Source organism: Solanum lycopersicum, chromosome 1 (genome assembly GCF_036512215.1).
Source record: "Solanum lycopersicum chromosome 1, SLM_r2.1".
Taxonomy (NCBI): Eukaryota; Viridiplantae; Streptophyta; class Magnoliopsida; order Solanales; family Solanaceae; genus Solanum; species Solanum lycopersicum.
The window spans coordinates 78,560,194-78,574,964 of record NC_090800.1 but is presented as its reverse complement, the minus strand read 5'-3'; the positions used below and the strand labels follow the sequence as shown (position 1 = coordinate 78,574,964).

The following is a 14,771-nucleotide window of genomic DNA, read 5'->3' as shown; positions in this document are numbered from 1 at the left end:
TTTCTATATGGTAGAAAGATTGTCATCTTAATTGATGAATATAACTTTTACTCAAAGGCAATAATGAATTCAAATAGGAAAAATTGTATATCATAGCAAACTAACAACCTAAATTAAATATAATAGCTAGGGTTTGATTTAATTGTGTTCCATAGCAAACATTAACTAAAATTTGCCACCGTCTCTCTCCCAAAAAATCTCGCTCGCCACTCTCCATTCTCTCTCGCCTTATAAACAGAAGTGTATAATTCTGTTTCTGTTTTGTATAAAGCGAGAGAAAATTGTATATACACATGCAAAAATGTATATCTTCGTGTTATACACTTAATTATACAATTTACAAACATTTTACTTCAAATATTGCAGAGAAAAAGGCGAACGAATTATACAATTGCGAATTATACAATTGCAGTGAAATATAATTTTCTCTAGCTTTATACAACAGAAATGTATATATTGTGTTTCTGTTTTTGTATAAAGCGAGAAAAACATATATCTTCTTGCTATACACTTATAATTATGCAATATACATACATTTTAATTCGATTCAACTGTATGCAAAGCAAATTATACAATTGCAGCGAAATAGGCCAGCGAATTATACAATTTAGGCTAGCAAATTATACAATTTAGGCCGGCGAATTATACAATTGTATATGTATAGTGAATTATACAGTTTTATGTTTGCTATGGAGCGCAATTATGCAAACTTTGCTATAGCATACAAATATGAATTTTTTGTTTGATATATATGAAAGTTGTCCAAATATGCTTATGCACACTGTTGACAATATACTTCAACTATGGTATTTATTTGTTAGAATTTCTATTACATTTAATTGATTTATAACTTTTAAGAGTGTTTGGTATGAAGGAAAACATTTTCTGGAAAATGTTTTTCAATTTTTTCATGTTTGGTTGAAACAAAAGTCTTGGAAAATGTTTTCCAAATCAACTCATTTTTCTCAAAATTAAGAAAAATGACTTTCCTTAAAAAATTAAGGAAAATATTTTCAAAAACTCTTCTTTAATTTCAAATTACATTTCTTTTGGGAAAAAACATCAATTTTAAAAAAATATTTTTAATTTTAAAATTTTATTTTTTCATCCGATTCCTAACCCCTCAACCACCCACGCACCACTGGCCAACCCCCCCCCCCCTTTCCGAGAAGATTAATTTTGCTTTTTAAAAATATTTTCAACTTTAAATTTTTATTTTTAAACTCCTTCCCCCTCCTGCCAGCCCCTTACACAGGTTGTTCCATCATCTGAATTTATTTTCTCGATTTATGAAGCTGGAAGAATATACATTGTTTGTCTTGAGCGAAAAGTATGTTTATTGTGGTATATTTCAACTAGATGAGATACCTTGTGCACATGCAATCACTGTATTGAAAGAAAATAATTTCACAAATACGCATCCATATTGTTGTGATTACTATAAGCCTGATGCATTGGGATGTGTTGGTATCTTTTATCTTGTACTTGAGTGGCTGCAAGTTGAAAAAAAATACAAATTTTAACGATATTGAATATAAATACTAAATAAAACAACTAATACCTTATTGATACACGATATCAGTTTTCAAAGATTCATACTACATAAAAAAAACATCTGATACACATTTAATTCATGTATCATTGAATCGACTAAACACTATAACACACTATAACTACATGTATCAAACATACTATAACTTTCAAAACAACTTAAGGAAGAATAAAAAAGACATACTCTAAGCAATGTCGGTCTGGCAATAATGGTGCTGATACTTTTCTCTTTTTTGGGGGTATTTTTTGCAACCTTTGATTTAGAGGATTTCAAAATATCTTTATTTGGCTCCTTCCGAAAATTCAAATAATCATGCAAATACTTTTTTCTATTTTCTTTCCAATCTTCACCATTAGAATCATACATCCTTCGATTCGTAATAGGATCCATATATATGATGTAATATAACGATGAACAAGAAGAAAAAGAAGAACTAGAGGACAAGAAAGATGGAGTAAGAAGAAGAAGAAGAACCAGAGAACAGTGACTGTTCTAGATTTCAGAAAGTTCATTTTATTTTTTTTAATTTTGAAATTCTAAATTGCATATTAATGTTGATGAACCAGAAATACGTGTTTGATTGAGATATTGATAATTTGAAATTCAAAAAATATTCAGTTGATTGGATGTATTTGTGGAGAAAAATAGATATGATATTGGAGAAACGTGTGTCAAAGGAGAGAAAAGGTTATATCTCTCCAAATTCATGATTAAAATATAAAAAAAGAGATTTAGATAATTTTTTAAAAAGAAGAGAAAATTAGAGAATAATAAATTTATAATTATTTATTTAAGTTATTTTTCCTTTAAAAATTTGTCTTCTGTCTCCTTTTTATCTCTCGTCACCATTAATATCACTTCCATTTGCCCGTCATCACTATCACCACAAACCTGTCTACAAGAATCACAATTTGCATTTTCAAGTTCAATTGTATTTTTTCTATCGTTATCAGAATTAATGCCCGAATTATGAAAGTCTATACAAGTCAATTTAATAAAAAAAATTAACTATCAATATCTTCATGATACAAAACAATGATAAAATTAAATAATCACTAGCTATTTGACATCTAACGTAGTAAACCATTGAAACAAAGAGCCATGGACAAAAGACATACCTCTAGAGGATTTTGTAATAAAATATAGTTACAAACAATCATTTATAAAATGAATACGAATATATATGATATTTTATGAGCGTCTTAAAATATTTTAATTGTTGATACCTTATTTATAAATTGTTATTTACTTATATTTGACAAGATTAAAAGAATTGAAAAAATTGAATAGTTCTTCCCAATCTGTGAAATTTTCATACTTATGAGAAAAAAAGTTTGTGATTGTTGAGGTATATATATATATTGTAATTTCATATTAAAACTAATGTGATTGACTGATTCCTGTAAAATCTATGTATATAAATTTTTAACCATTCTTTTCCAATCAGGCTACATTAAAACTATATTTGGTATTAAATTTTGCATACGCTATTCCTTAATTTCATACAAGTAATTGCCAATTCTTTTATATTATTTAAAATAGTAAAATTAATCCGTTGCAAAATCAACAACTATATTTGGCATGATGCATGATAAAAGAAAGTTATATCATAATCCAGTCAACAAATCCAGTTTGATTTTGCTTCTAAATGGTATGGGAATCAAATCTTTGATCATAATCACACAATTCCATGATAAATACACTTTCCTCTAACTCTACTTTTCAATAGTAAATTAAAACACACACAACCATGGGAAAATATACTTTCTTCTTCCTTGTTTTTACCCTGTTTTTGTCAAATTTTGTTGCTTCAACCCTTGGTAAGAAGCAAAGTGATGTTCTTAGCAAGTTTTACAAGGCCAAGCAAAAGAATTCAGCGTTTTACAAGAGTTATTATAAGGCTTCAGGCGTAGAAAATGTAGAATTAGACAAAGTTATTCTTCCACAAGAGGGATTAAAAGCGAAAGATTGGATCAATAAATTGCCGGGACAGCCACCAGTAAAGTTTCAACAATATGGTGGTTATGTTACTGTCAATCAATCAGCTGGTCGTGCTCTGTTTTATTACTTTACTGAAGCTGAAAATTCCGAGGCATTGCCGTTGCTTCTTTGGCTTAATGGAGGTATACATATATATATACACATACATACAACATTTCTCTATATTTAATTGTTGTTATAATATATAGTTTTGAATAGAGGCGAACCCAGGATTTGAAGACTTTGGGTGCATCAATATAAACACAGTTCACTTAAAATAAAAACCCTTCGTCTAGAGGGTGGTATATCTAGCTCCTACCAATAGCACAAGGGCTATTATATATTGTTTATGGGTGTACTGTTAACTATATACTAACTTCTACCAGTTTTTCATAACAAATATGCATATATACATATGATTTTTTTCGAAAGTTAGTCACGTGCACCCCCTCCATATAGTATGGGTCGGCCCCTGGTTTTGATACAACATTTTTTTCTTTCTGCAGGTCCTGGTTGTTCTTCAATTGCATATGGTTCAATGGAGGAACTTGGACCATTTAGAGTTAATAGTGATGGGAAAACATTACACAGGAATCATTATGCGTGGAACCGTGGTAACTAAAATTCCCTTTTGTATAATTTTTCCATAGATGTTTAGAACTCAACTCTGAGTACAGAGTACTAATTAATTCTCCTATTGAATTAGCTGCCAATGTGTTGTTTTTGGAGTCACCTGCTGGAGTAGGATTTTCATATACAAATACAAGCAGTGATTTCAATACAACTGGAGATAGTACAACTGCTAATGATAATGTTGTGTTTTTACTCAATTGGCTTGAGAGATTTCCCGAGTATAAGAAGAGAGATTTTTACATTTCTGGTGAGAGTTACGCGGGGCATTATGTACCTCAATTGGCACATGAAATTCTTAAGCATAACAAGCAAGCGAACAAGACTCTTATCAATCTTAAGGGAATAATTGTAAGTGATTAGTTACAATTGTCAGTGTACATAAGTTAAATTGTACTAAAAAGTTCCATGTGACAAATTGCAGATTGGTAATGCTGTGATTAATGATGACACAGACACTATCGGAATGTACGAGTACTTTGCATCTCATGCCTTAATTTCGGATGAAACGTACCATGACATCCTGAATAGTTGTTATGATGATAACTACAATCAGAGCAAGTGCGAAAAGGCAGCTGAAGTTACAAACAAAAATTTGAACAATCTTGACATCTACAACATCTATTATCCCCTTTGTAAGGATGAGAATCTCACGAAATACCCAAAAACACCGACAGTAAGTGGGATAACTCTGCATTTTTGCTTACATTCTATCTCGTATAAGATAATGTAGAAACATTGAGTTTACGTTAATGAGTGATTTTTGATGCAGCCATTACAGATTGACCCCTGTTCCGACAAGTATATTTATGCTTACATGAACAGGCGCGATGTTCAAGATGCACTTCATGCCAACGTTACCAACCTCAAATATGAGTGGACATCTTGCAGGTTATTATCCCATATACAAATACTGAAATTCATACAAATGCTTTACTACTTGTTTGTGCTTCACTGCTTATAATTCTTTTCTATTTCAGCGATTCACTCTTTTATGATTGGAAGGACAGCCCGGTCACTATAATTCCTCTCCTCAAAGAGTCGTTGGCAAATGGTGTCCGCGTGTGGATTTTTAGGTAATCTTTTCCCTCATTATACTATTTTTTTATTTCTGATCATCTTTTACAAAATGTTTAACATATATTTGTACTTGGATATTAAATGCAGTGGTGATACAGATGGAAGGGTGCCTGTTACTTCTTCAAAGAGATCAATACAAGCAATGAACCTTACAGTTGATCTACCTTGGCGCTCTTGGTTGAATGGAGGAGAGGTAAGAAAAAAAAAACAAAATATGCTCGTGAAACGACTTTTGATTCAATATTTCTCAATGTTTATTGGATATATATGTTGCAGGTTGGAGGATACGTTGAGACATATAAAGGAGGTCTAGCATTTGCAACAGTAAGAGGCGCGGGACATGAAGTTCCAAGTTACCAACCTGCTAGAGCCCTTTCCATCATTTCTCATTTCCTGTCTGGCACATTACCCCCTGGAGATCATTAACCTATCTAGCACATCCTCTTTTTGTGTAATTAAGAATCATTTTTACAAACTTTCTTAGATAAAAATTAATTAATATAAACGCGATTCTCTGTTCTTCTCTTTTGAAACCTGTTTGTCTGTGAATCAAACATGTTAAGGTAAACTGCCCAGTTATGATTATTGTCAAGCTAAACATTGCCAAGACTATATCAAATGTTTAGCGTAAGTGCAACTAGCATCTTCAGAGAATTTTCAAGTAATTCGTTCTTTGTATTTCTATAGCTAGGTGATACGAAATGATTATGTTTCAATTGACAATGGATGACAAAAGGCATACAAGCTAAAAAAAAGTTCTATTCTGGTGTCACAAATGCAAAATAATTCATCTTAATAAGAAAATGTTTAACCTCTTGTAAGGAAATATCATTGAAATATTCATTCATTCATATTATTACTTTATTAGAACACTTTTTGAATTTGATTGACATACCATTATTATATAGTGCCAATTTCTGATATTTATAATAGTAAAATTATTAAATTCAAGAAATCTATTCCACAATTTCATGATAAATACCATTCATCTCAATCAACTTTTCAACACAACACACACACAACTATGGGAAAATTCACTTCCTTCTTCCTTCTTTTTGCCCTCTTTTTCTCCAACTTTATTGCTTCAAGCCTTGGAAAGAAGCAAAGTGAAGTTCTTGGAAAATATTACAAGGCCAAGCAGGATTCAGCTTTTGGCAACGATTACTATAAGGCGGCAGCCGTTGAAAATGTAGAATTGGACAAAGTTATTCTTCCACAGGAGGGATTAAAAGATAAAGATTGGATCAAGAAACTGCCTGGACAACCACCAGTAAAGTTCCAACAATATGGTGGCTATGTTACTGTCGATGGATCTGCTGGCCGTGCTTTATACTATTACTTCACTGAAGCTGAGAATTCCAAGTCTTTGCCTTTGCTTCTCTGGCTTAATGGAGGTATATACAAACAGCAATTGTCTATATCTTTTTAGCATCCTGTTTGGAAAGTTATTTTCTTGTCTTGGATCAAAAAAACAAAAAAGGGAAAGGACTCTACATTACTCCACCTGAATATTTCTAAAATTTTATGGTTTTTACATCTTCGTATTAACACATAAAGATCAGAAAAAAAGATTTTCTTCTAGATCTATATAGTTCTGATACCGATCTTCATTTTAACACATAAGAGATCTGAAAAATATACAGAAACATTTCGAAAGTTGGTTCTGATTATGAAACCATACTAAAAATGACGTGTATCCTTTCTTCAGGCCCTGGATGTTCTTCTATTGCATATGGTGCAATGGAGGAGCTTGGTCCATTCAGAGTTAACAGTGATGGAAAAACATTACATAGGAATCATTATGCGTGGAATCTTGGTAAAAAAAAAGTTTCTCTTTTTTGTGTAACATGATTTCCTATTAATGTTTGAATGAAACAATTCTCAACTCGGAGTAATAATTTTCTTCTGTTGAATATAGTTGCCAATGTGTTGTTTTTGGAGTCTCCTGCTGGAGTAGGATTTTCATATACAAATACAAGCAGTGACTTCAATACAACTGGAGATAGTAGAACTGCTAATGATAATGTTGTGTTTTTACTCAATTGGCTCGAGAGATTTCCCGAGTATAAGAAGAGAGATTTTTACATTTCTGGTGAGAGTTACGCGGGGCATTATGTACCTCAATTGGCACATGAAATTCTTAAGCATAACAAGCAAGCGAACAAGACTCTTATCAATCTTAAAGGAATTATTGTAAGTGATATCTCTTATTTAACCCGTCTTTTACAACATATTAACTTACACTGAAAAAATTAAATTGTCGTAACTATAAATTGCAGATTGGGAATGCAGTGATCAATGATGACACAGACATCATAGGAACGTATGAATACTATGCATCTCATGCGCTGATTTCAGATGAAACGTTCCTCAACATCAAGAAATATTGTTTTGACAATCACTACAATAAGAGCAACTGCAATGAGGCAGTTGCAGTTTCAAACAATAATTTGTATGATATCGATATTTACAACATTTATTTCCCCCTTTGCAAGGATGGAAATCTTACGAAATACCCAAGAGTACCATCAGTAAGTGGGACAACTCTGCATTTGACCTTATTATTACCAATATCCACATTCTATCCCGTATAAAATAAAACATAGATTTGAGTTAATGAGCTATTTTGATGCAGCAGCCATTAGTGTTTGAGCCCTGCTCGGACCAGTACGTATATGCTTATCTGAACAGGCGGGATGTTCAAGATGCACTTCATGCCAATGTTACCAACATCAAATATGATTGGGAATCTTGCAGGTTATTTTATATACCATCAGCAAATACAAACAGTTAAATGCATACAAATCCTCAACATTTTTTTTCAATGCTCATAATTCTTTTTCAATTTCAGCGATCCACTCTTTTACAACTGGAAAGACAGTCCAGCAACTATAATTCCTCTCCTCACAGAGTCATTGGAAAATGGTGTTCGAGTTTGGATTTTCAGGTAATTTTATTCCTTTTTTTTTTCTTCATTTTGATCATATTATAGGTCTTGACCACAAAATATTTGATACTTGGGAAATTATGTACAGTGGTGATACAGATGGATCAGTTCCTGTAACATCTACGAAGAAATCCATTAAAGCAATGAACCTTATAGTTGATCAACCATGGCGCTCTTGGTTATCTGGAGGAGAGGTAAAATCGTAAAAATACAAACATTGATCATCAAACAAAACTATTGCTTCTCACCATAAAACTTGATTCTATATTTCTCAATGAAATGAATTATGTTGCAGATTGGAGGATATGTTGAGACATATAAAGGAGGTCTAACATTTGCAACAGTAAGAGGCGCGGGACATGAAGTTCCAAGTTACCAACCTGCTAGAGCCCTTTCCCTTATTTCTCACTTCCTTTCGGGCACACTACTCCCTGGAAATCGCTAATCTAGCACATCCTTTATATATATGTAATGAAAAATCATTTTATGAGAGCTTTCTTGTGCTCCTCCCTTCTCCTCGTCCTTCCATGTTTCCCTAGAAATTGTGAAAAAATTGTTCCATGATTAATAGTAAAAATACGACAACACTCGTAGCAATCTCATACATCATCAAGGTGATTGGCCGGAATTTGTTCCAAATTTATCATTCAATTTGTTCTAAACTCCTAGTCATGGCTAGCCCATCCATCAGAAACTCGTGATGATCTATCACAATTTGTCTGTAACAAACCCAATAACTAAACCAACACATAACAAACTCATAATAACCTATAGATATATTTTACTAATTCGTAATTGGAATTACAAAGAAATTAAGAACTAAAAGGGAAATTGAATAACACAAGAAGAAGAAAAGGATGAGAAGCAGAACTCACAGAAAAGAGATGAGAGGACTAGGCATTTTTCTCAGTATTTGCAATAAATTACATATCACTATGCTTTTTGATGGAATCATTTCATTCCCGTTACTCAACCGTGATCCCAAAATAACCTAGCCCTATTGATCTTTCTCTGCCCAATAACAATTTGTGTGACCTTGCTATATATTCACATTAGACTGAACTTTGTTCATAACAATGCAGTTGCTTTACATACAAATATACTATCAAACTCAGATTCAAATTATCACTCAATATATTCATCGATTCTTGCTTTGTGAGGGATTGAATTCCTATAGGCATGTCTAAGTTATTTGTAATTATTTAACGAGAGATGACTAAAATTGCCTTTTCCATATTAAGCTTCATTGATTTATTTTACCAATTTCAAAGTCATCATAATTAACTTAAAAAAAACTCAAAGCGAAGTGAATGGATATTGGAGGAATTTCTAATATCAATGAGATATTCAATATTACTATTACTATTTTGTTAGAATAAGCGCCTGACTCTGTTACCTATTAAACTAATACTTATCTTAATCAACTTTTCATAATAAAAATAGTAAAATTATTAAGTTCAAGAAATTACAATTATATTTGCCATAATGCATAATAAGATCAAAGTAATATTGTATTCCCACTATCATAACCAAATTGATTTTGCTTCCAAAATGGTATTGCAATCAAATGAAATCTCATAATCACACAATTTCTTGATCAATACTTTCGGTAATGAAATACTCACAATTAATTTGTTATAATTTCCTATGTTTACTAATAACCGTAACAAAATAACAATTTGAAAATGATATAAATTAATTTAAATTAAGATATGAAGTCCATCTCTTCTCAACCGAAGAACAAAATAAGATTATTTCAATTTCATTTTCATTTTAGAATAATATGTAACAAACAAAAAAAAAAGAAAGACAATCATATATTATTGTAAGTGGGAAGATTTTAAATTCAAAGTTAGATTACAAAAATGCCCTTCACCAATTTTTTAAATTAATTTTTTTTTACTAATTTTTAAAATTAAATCAATAATAATAATTAAACTAGACCAAATACATGATTAGATGTTACAACTTATCATTTTTCATTTCTTAATGAATTTGATTGTTAAAACTTTTTAGCTTCTACCATTAAACACATTCATGCACAAACCTTTCATGTACTTAATTTCTCCCCCTTTATAAATTGGATAAAACATATTAATCCATCACATTTTTTGTGTTTCATCATCTAATAGCTCTTATATGAGGAGTAATTTTTCATTGGTCACTATTTTGCTTATTGATTTATGTTTTCGTTCATTTTTTATTTTCATGGTTGTTGAAGAAACACATAATCTAATAATTCTTCTATTTTTTTTATTGGTCACTATTTTTCTTGTAGGTTTGTGCCATTCATTTTTTTTTTAATGATTGTTGAAGTATTTATGTCCTAAGAAACTTCAGTTTTGGAGCTTAGTTCTAGCCTTACAAGTTGCTCATCATTTCCCAAAAAAATTGTTGACATTTATGTTCTAGGCAGAAAGTAAACACTAAAAAAAGTTTATTTTATATACACAAAAACACATATAGAAGTACATTAGACAATATTGAACAATTTTATATCTTGCGCCTATATAAATTATAACAATAACTTGGACCTATATAAATTATAACAGTAAAAGAGATCAAATGTACAAAGCACATTTCCAAAACTAGTATAAAAAAAGAAATGCACCACACTATTCAGCACATATACAATATTGACCTTAAAAAAACTATTTTGACCTTCATTTGTTATATTTTTATCGTTTCCGTTTATTTAATTGTTAACCAATTCATAACACTTTTCAATCCAATGAACAAATTAAAATCATTATTTCTTAACAATTATTGATTAAGAAATTAAAATTATTTATTTAATATTAATAATTTGATAATTTTACCAAAAAAAGTGTGATGCTTCAAGAGTTGTGTACTTATATTTTTTAGTATGGCAAATGAACAAGAAAAAGTTTAATCTAACATTGGAAAGGATTTTCATATTTTTAATATAAGTATTGATTATATATAATAAGAAGAATTATTTCAAGTTATAAAACATTAGTTTATGTGTTTTCAATACATTATCCGGATCTTAATGTAAAAACTATATTTATTAATTTGATGATTTTAGTAGTTTCAATTAAAGTTCTAAAATATTTTTAATAAAAAAATAAGTAAGTTTATATTTCTTTCTTTTAGTTAAATTTTATATTTCTTAATAATCTTAATATTGTCAGAAAGAAATTCATCATTGCAATTTTTTGAGACTCTTTAAAAATCTAAATTATATATAACTATACCATTTACGGAACTTCTTCACATACACCCTTAAAATGTAGGATTTTGGAATTAAGAATTATTTTAAGACTTTCTTAGACAAATTAAAGTTTAATACAACATAATGTGATCACTTGATCTATCTTTTGAAATATCTAAGTTCTGAATATTGTCACGTTTAATATATCCAAGATGATGTCAAATGTTTCGCAATATCAGCGCAACTAGCATGGTCAGTATTGAATTATAAACAGAATTACTGAAAAATGAACAACAAATGATACACTTTACTAATATAATGAGAAGATGGTATAATAAAACGAGTAATCATTACTTTTTGAAGGTTGAAGCAAAATCTCAATGGTTAGGATTCAAATTAGAATGCTGAATATTTATTAAACTTGGACTTCATTTTAATCAATTTTGAAGCAAAAACATGTTAGTAGAACTTTTTAGAAGTTTTTGGCTGTTATCTGCTAGGAATGGTGAATAAATTGTTTCTAACTGACAACACAATTTGTAGTAAGGTCCTAAAGATCGGACAAATCTCGTGGAGAAAAGCTCACTAACTCAACTCTAACTGCCATGAAGCAACCCTTTCATCCCAAGGAATTCAACTCTAACTTTTGGTTTAAAAGTTAATTTTGTTCAACTTATTTTCACGAGATTAAAGTTATTTTTATTTTTTTATAAAATGAAGGGATAGCAACTTGAAATAATCTTATTTTTATAAACCATCCTTATATTTCAAACTTTAAAAGGGGACTAGTGCACAATTGATCAATTTTGAAATATGAGTTTAACCACTCGAAATCAATTTTATGCTTATGCAATTCAAGTTGTAAAAATTTGTATCCAAACTTTCAATTCTTAAAATTTGATGTGAATTACATAAAGCTTCAAATATATATGTTCAAAACTATAAATAACATCCTTAAAATTTAAACTAAGAATTTAAATTTTAACTATATTTTCAATCTCTCGATTTAAAATTTATGAGACTTGGAAAACTAAAGTTTTAAAGGGTGGCTACGTCATGAATAGGCTAGGGGACTTGGAAAATAAATGAAAATACAAAAGCCTCACCTCTTCCGTCTTTGCCCACACAACCGGCGGACATACGAAAATGGACCCCAGGGCAACGGCGCCAAAAATCCGGCAGCCGTCCACGACGGCTACGGCAACCGTGAAGAACAAAAAGAAGAAGACAGCAGCAGAAGCTCTCGGCCACGACGTTCTCTGCATCATCTTCTCCTTTCTCGACTTAGTCCAGCTCATTCGCTGCTCCGCCGTTTCTACTTCTTGGTACGACGTCAAATTTGTAACAGTTGCATTTAATTTGTTCTGCTATTTGCTTAACCCAATTACTTTTCCATATTAAGCTTCATTGATTTATTTTACCAATTTCAAGTCATCATAATTAACTTAAAAAAAACTCAAAGCGAAGTGAATGGATATTGGAGGAACTTCTAATATCAATGAGATATTCAATATTACTATTACTATTTTGTTAGAATAAGCGTCTAACAAATTCAAATTCTGTTACCTATTAAACTAATATTTATCTTAATCAACTTTTCATAATTAAAATAGTAAAATTATCAAGTTCAAGAAATTACAATTATATTTGCCATAATGCATAATTAGATCAAAGTGATATTGTATTCCCACTATCATATCCAAATTGATTTTGCTTCCAAAATGGTAATGCAATCAAATGAAATCTCATAATCACACAATTTTCTTGATGAATACTTTCGGTAATGAAATACTCACAATTAATTTGGGATAATTTCCTGTGTTTATTAATAACCGTAACAAAATAACAATTTAAAATGATATAAATAAATCTAAACGAAGATATGAAGTCCATCTCTTTTCAACCGAGGAACAAAATAAAATTATTTCATTTTCATTTTAGAAAAATTTGTAACAAACGAAAAAAAAGATAGACAATATAAGAAAAGAAACGACACTATTCATCATCACCTTAATTAATGCGTTTATTAATACATATACAACATTGACCTTAAAGAAACTATTTTGACCTTCATTTGTTATATTTTTATCATTTCCATTTATTTCATAGTTAACCAATTCATAACACATTCATCTCATTCAACTTATATTTCTTAATAATCTTAATATTGTCAGGAAGAAATTCATCATTGTGATTTTTCGGGTCTCTTTGAAAATCTAAATTATATATAAGTATAACATTTATGAAACTCCTTCACATAGACCCTTAAAATGTAGGATTTTGGAATATATAATAATTTTTGATAGGGTAATATATTATGATATTCTAAAACTTAATATTTATTATAAAATATTTTTGACTATCAAGTGAAAGTTAAAAAATAAATATTAAAAGTTTTATTCCTATTTTTATAGTTCATAACTCATACCGAATAGATTTTCGCTCGATTGTCAATGGAGATAGGACTTAAAAGAATTCAATTATTTCAAACTATCAAAGAAGTTTTATCAACATAAATACTTAATATGTTACACTAAAAAGAGTATAATAATCATCCGATAAATTAATAAGAAATTATTAAACCATTTGTACTTCCTATAGTTATAAGGAGTACTAGTTAGCAAATCCACATATTATTATTGAGATTTCATTTTTATGACTAATTTATTAGAATTAATTTTGAACTATAATTACCATTTATCTTATTGACATACTATAATTAAATTATAAAATCGGGAAAAGGATCCCCTCGAATATATTTTTCTCAAGTTCCCTACTATAGTTGTTTAAAATGGTACCACCTCAGGTGGAAAAAAAATTATTAATTCAATTCATTTATATTGAAAAATGTAAAGGCTAAACACATAATGGGGAGTGTCAATTTGTCTTCTTTTTTTTTGATACATGAACGAAGATATTAGAAAACAAAGAGTCATGGACTAAAGACATAAATCTAGAGGTTTTTGTAATAAAATAATAATTACCAAATATTTATTTGATTCATGGGAAAAAAGTCTGATATATCCCTCAATTTTGTCATTTAGAACTGATATACCCCTTGTTATGAAAGTGGCTCATATATACCCTACTTGTAAACAAATGACTCACATATACCCTTTTCCTCTAACGAAAATGGAAAAAATAATAATTTTAATCCAAAATTTTTATTATTTTTTTCTAAAAAATATAATCGAGTAAATTTAATCCTCGTCAAACATATTTTTTTGACCTTTTTTTGTTTCATGACTAATTTATAATTATTATTTTGATAATCATATTTATTCATGTTTCATTAATATTCTTGTAAAACTTATTGTAGATGACCAAATTTTTTCTTCGAATACGAAATTAAATTACAATACACACAAAAAAAAGTTTAAATTTGTTTTCTTTAAACTAAGGAATGA

General features: G+C 29.8%; 2 protein-coding genes across 3 annotated transcripts; both read left to right on the top strand.

Moving 5' to 3' along the window:
* Nucleotides 1-3,202: 3,202 nt before the first annotated feature.
* On the top strand, nucleotides 3,203-5,775 carry LOC101259978 (serine carboxypeptidase-like 40). Its single transcript, XM_004229624.4, has 8 exons — nucleotides 3,203-3,675; nucleotides 4,039-4,146; nucleotides 4,239-4,513; nucleotides 4,587-4,838; nucleotides 4,935-5,053; nucleotides 5,143-5,238; nucleotides 5,330-5,435; nucleotides 5,519-5,775. Exons 1-8 carry the CDS (start codon nucleotides 3,303-3,305, stop codon nucleotides 5,666-5,668), a joined length of 1,479 nt encoding a protein of 492 aa, XP_004229672.2. The 5' UTR covers nucleotides 3,203-3,302; the 3' UTR covers nucleotides 5,669-5,775.
* A 378-nt stretch (nucleotides 5,776-6,153) lies between these two features.
* On the top strand, nucleotides 6,154-8,698 carry LOC101267566 (serine carboxypeptidase-like 40). 2 transcript variants are annotated; one of them, XM_004231077.5, is made up of 8 exons: nucleotides 6,154-6,636; nucleotides 6,951-7,058; nucleotides 7,161-7,435; nucleotides 7,522-7,773; nucleotides 7,878-7,999; nucleotides 8,094-8,189; nucleotides 8,278-8,383; nucleotides 8,485-8,698. In XM_004231077.5, the coding sequence occupies exons 1-8, from the start codon at nucleotides 6,267-6,269 to the stop codon at nucleotides 8,632-8,634; spliced, it is 1,479 nt and encodes a 492-aa protein (XP_004231125.1). In that variant the 5' UTR covers nucleotides 6,154-6,266; the 3' UTR covers nucleotides 8,635-8,698. The 2 variants fall into 2 exon arrangements, with proteins under 2 accessions (XP_004231125.1, XP_010324807.1); XM_010326505.4 differs by having other exon boundaries at nucleotides 6,155-6,636; nucleotides 7,881-7,999.
* The last annotated feature ends 6,073 nt before the right edge of the window (nucleotides 8,699-14,771 follow it).

Excerpts from the sequence above, each read along its gene's own strand:
- LOC101259978 (XM_004229624.4), top strand. The coding sequence starts at position 3,303 with ATGGGAAAATATACTTTCTTCTTCCTTGTTTTTACCCTGTTTTTGTCA. Across the intron at positions 5,054-5,142 it reads TATGAGTGGACATCTTGCAG|CGATTCACTCTTTTATGATT; the intron begins GTTATTATCCCA and ends TTTCTATTTCAG. Across the intron at positions 5,239-5,329 it reads GTCCGCGTGTGGATTTTTAG|TGGTGATACAGATGGAAGGG; the intron begins GTAATCTTTTCC and ends TATTAAATGCAG.
- LOC101267566 (XM_004231077.5), top strand. The coding sequence starts at position 6,267 with ATGGGAAAATTCACTTCCTTCTTCCTTCTTTTTGCCCTCTTTTTCTCC. Across the intron at positions 7,436-7,521 it reads TCAATCTTAAAGGAATTATT|ATTGGGAATGCAGTGATCAA; the intron begins GTAAGTGATATC and ends TATAAATTGCAG. Across the intron at positions 8,000-8,093 it reads TATGATTGGGAATCTTGCAG|CGATCCACTCTTTTACAACT; the intron begins GTTATTTTATAT and ends TTTCAATTTCAG.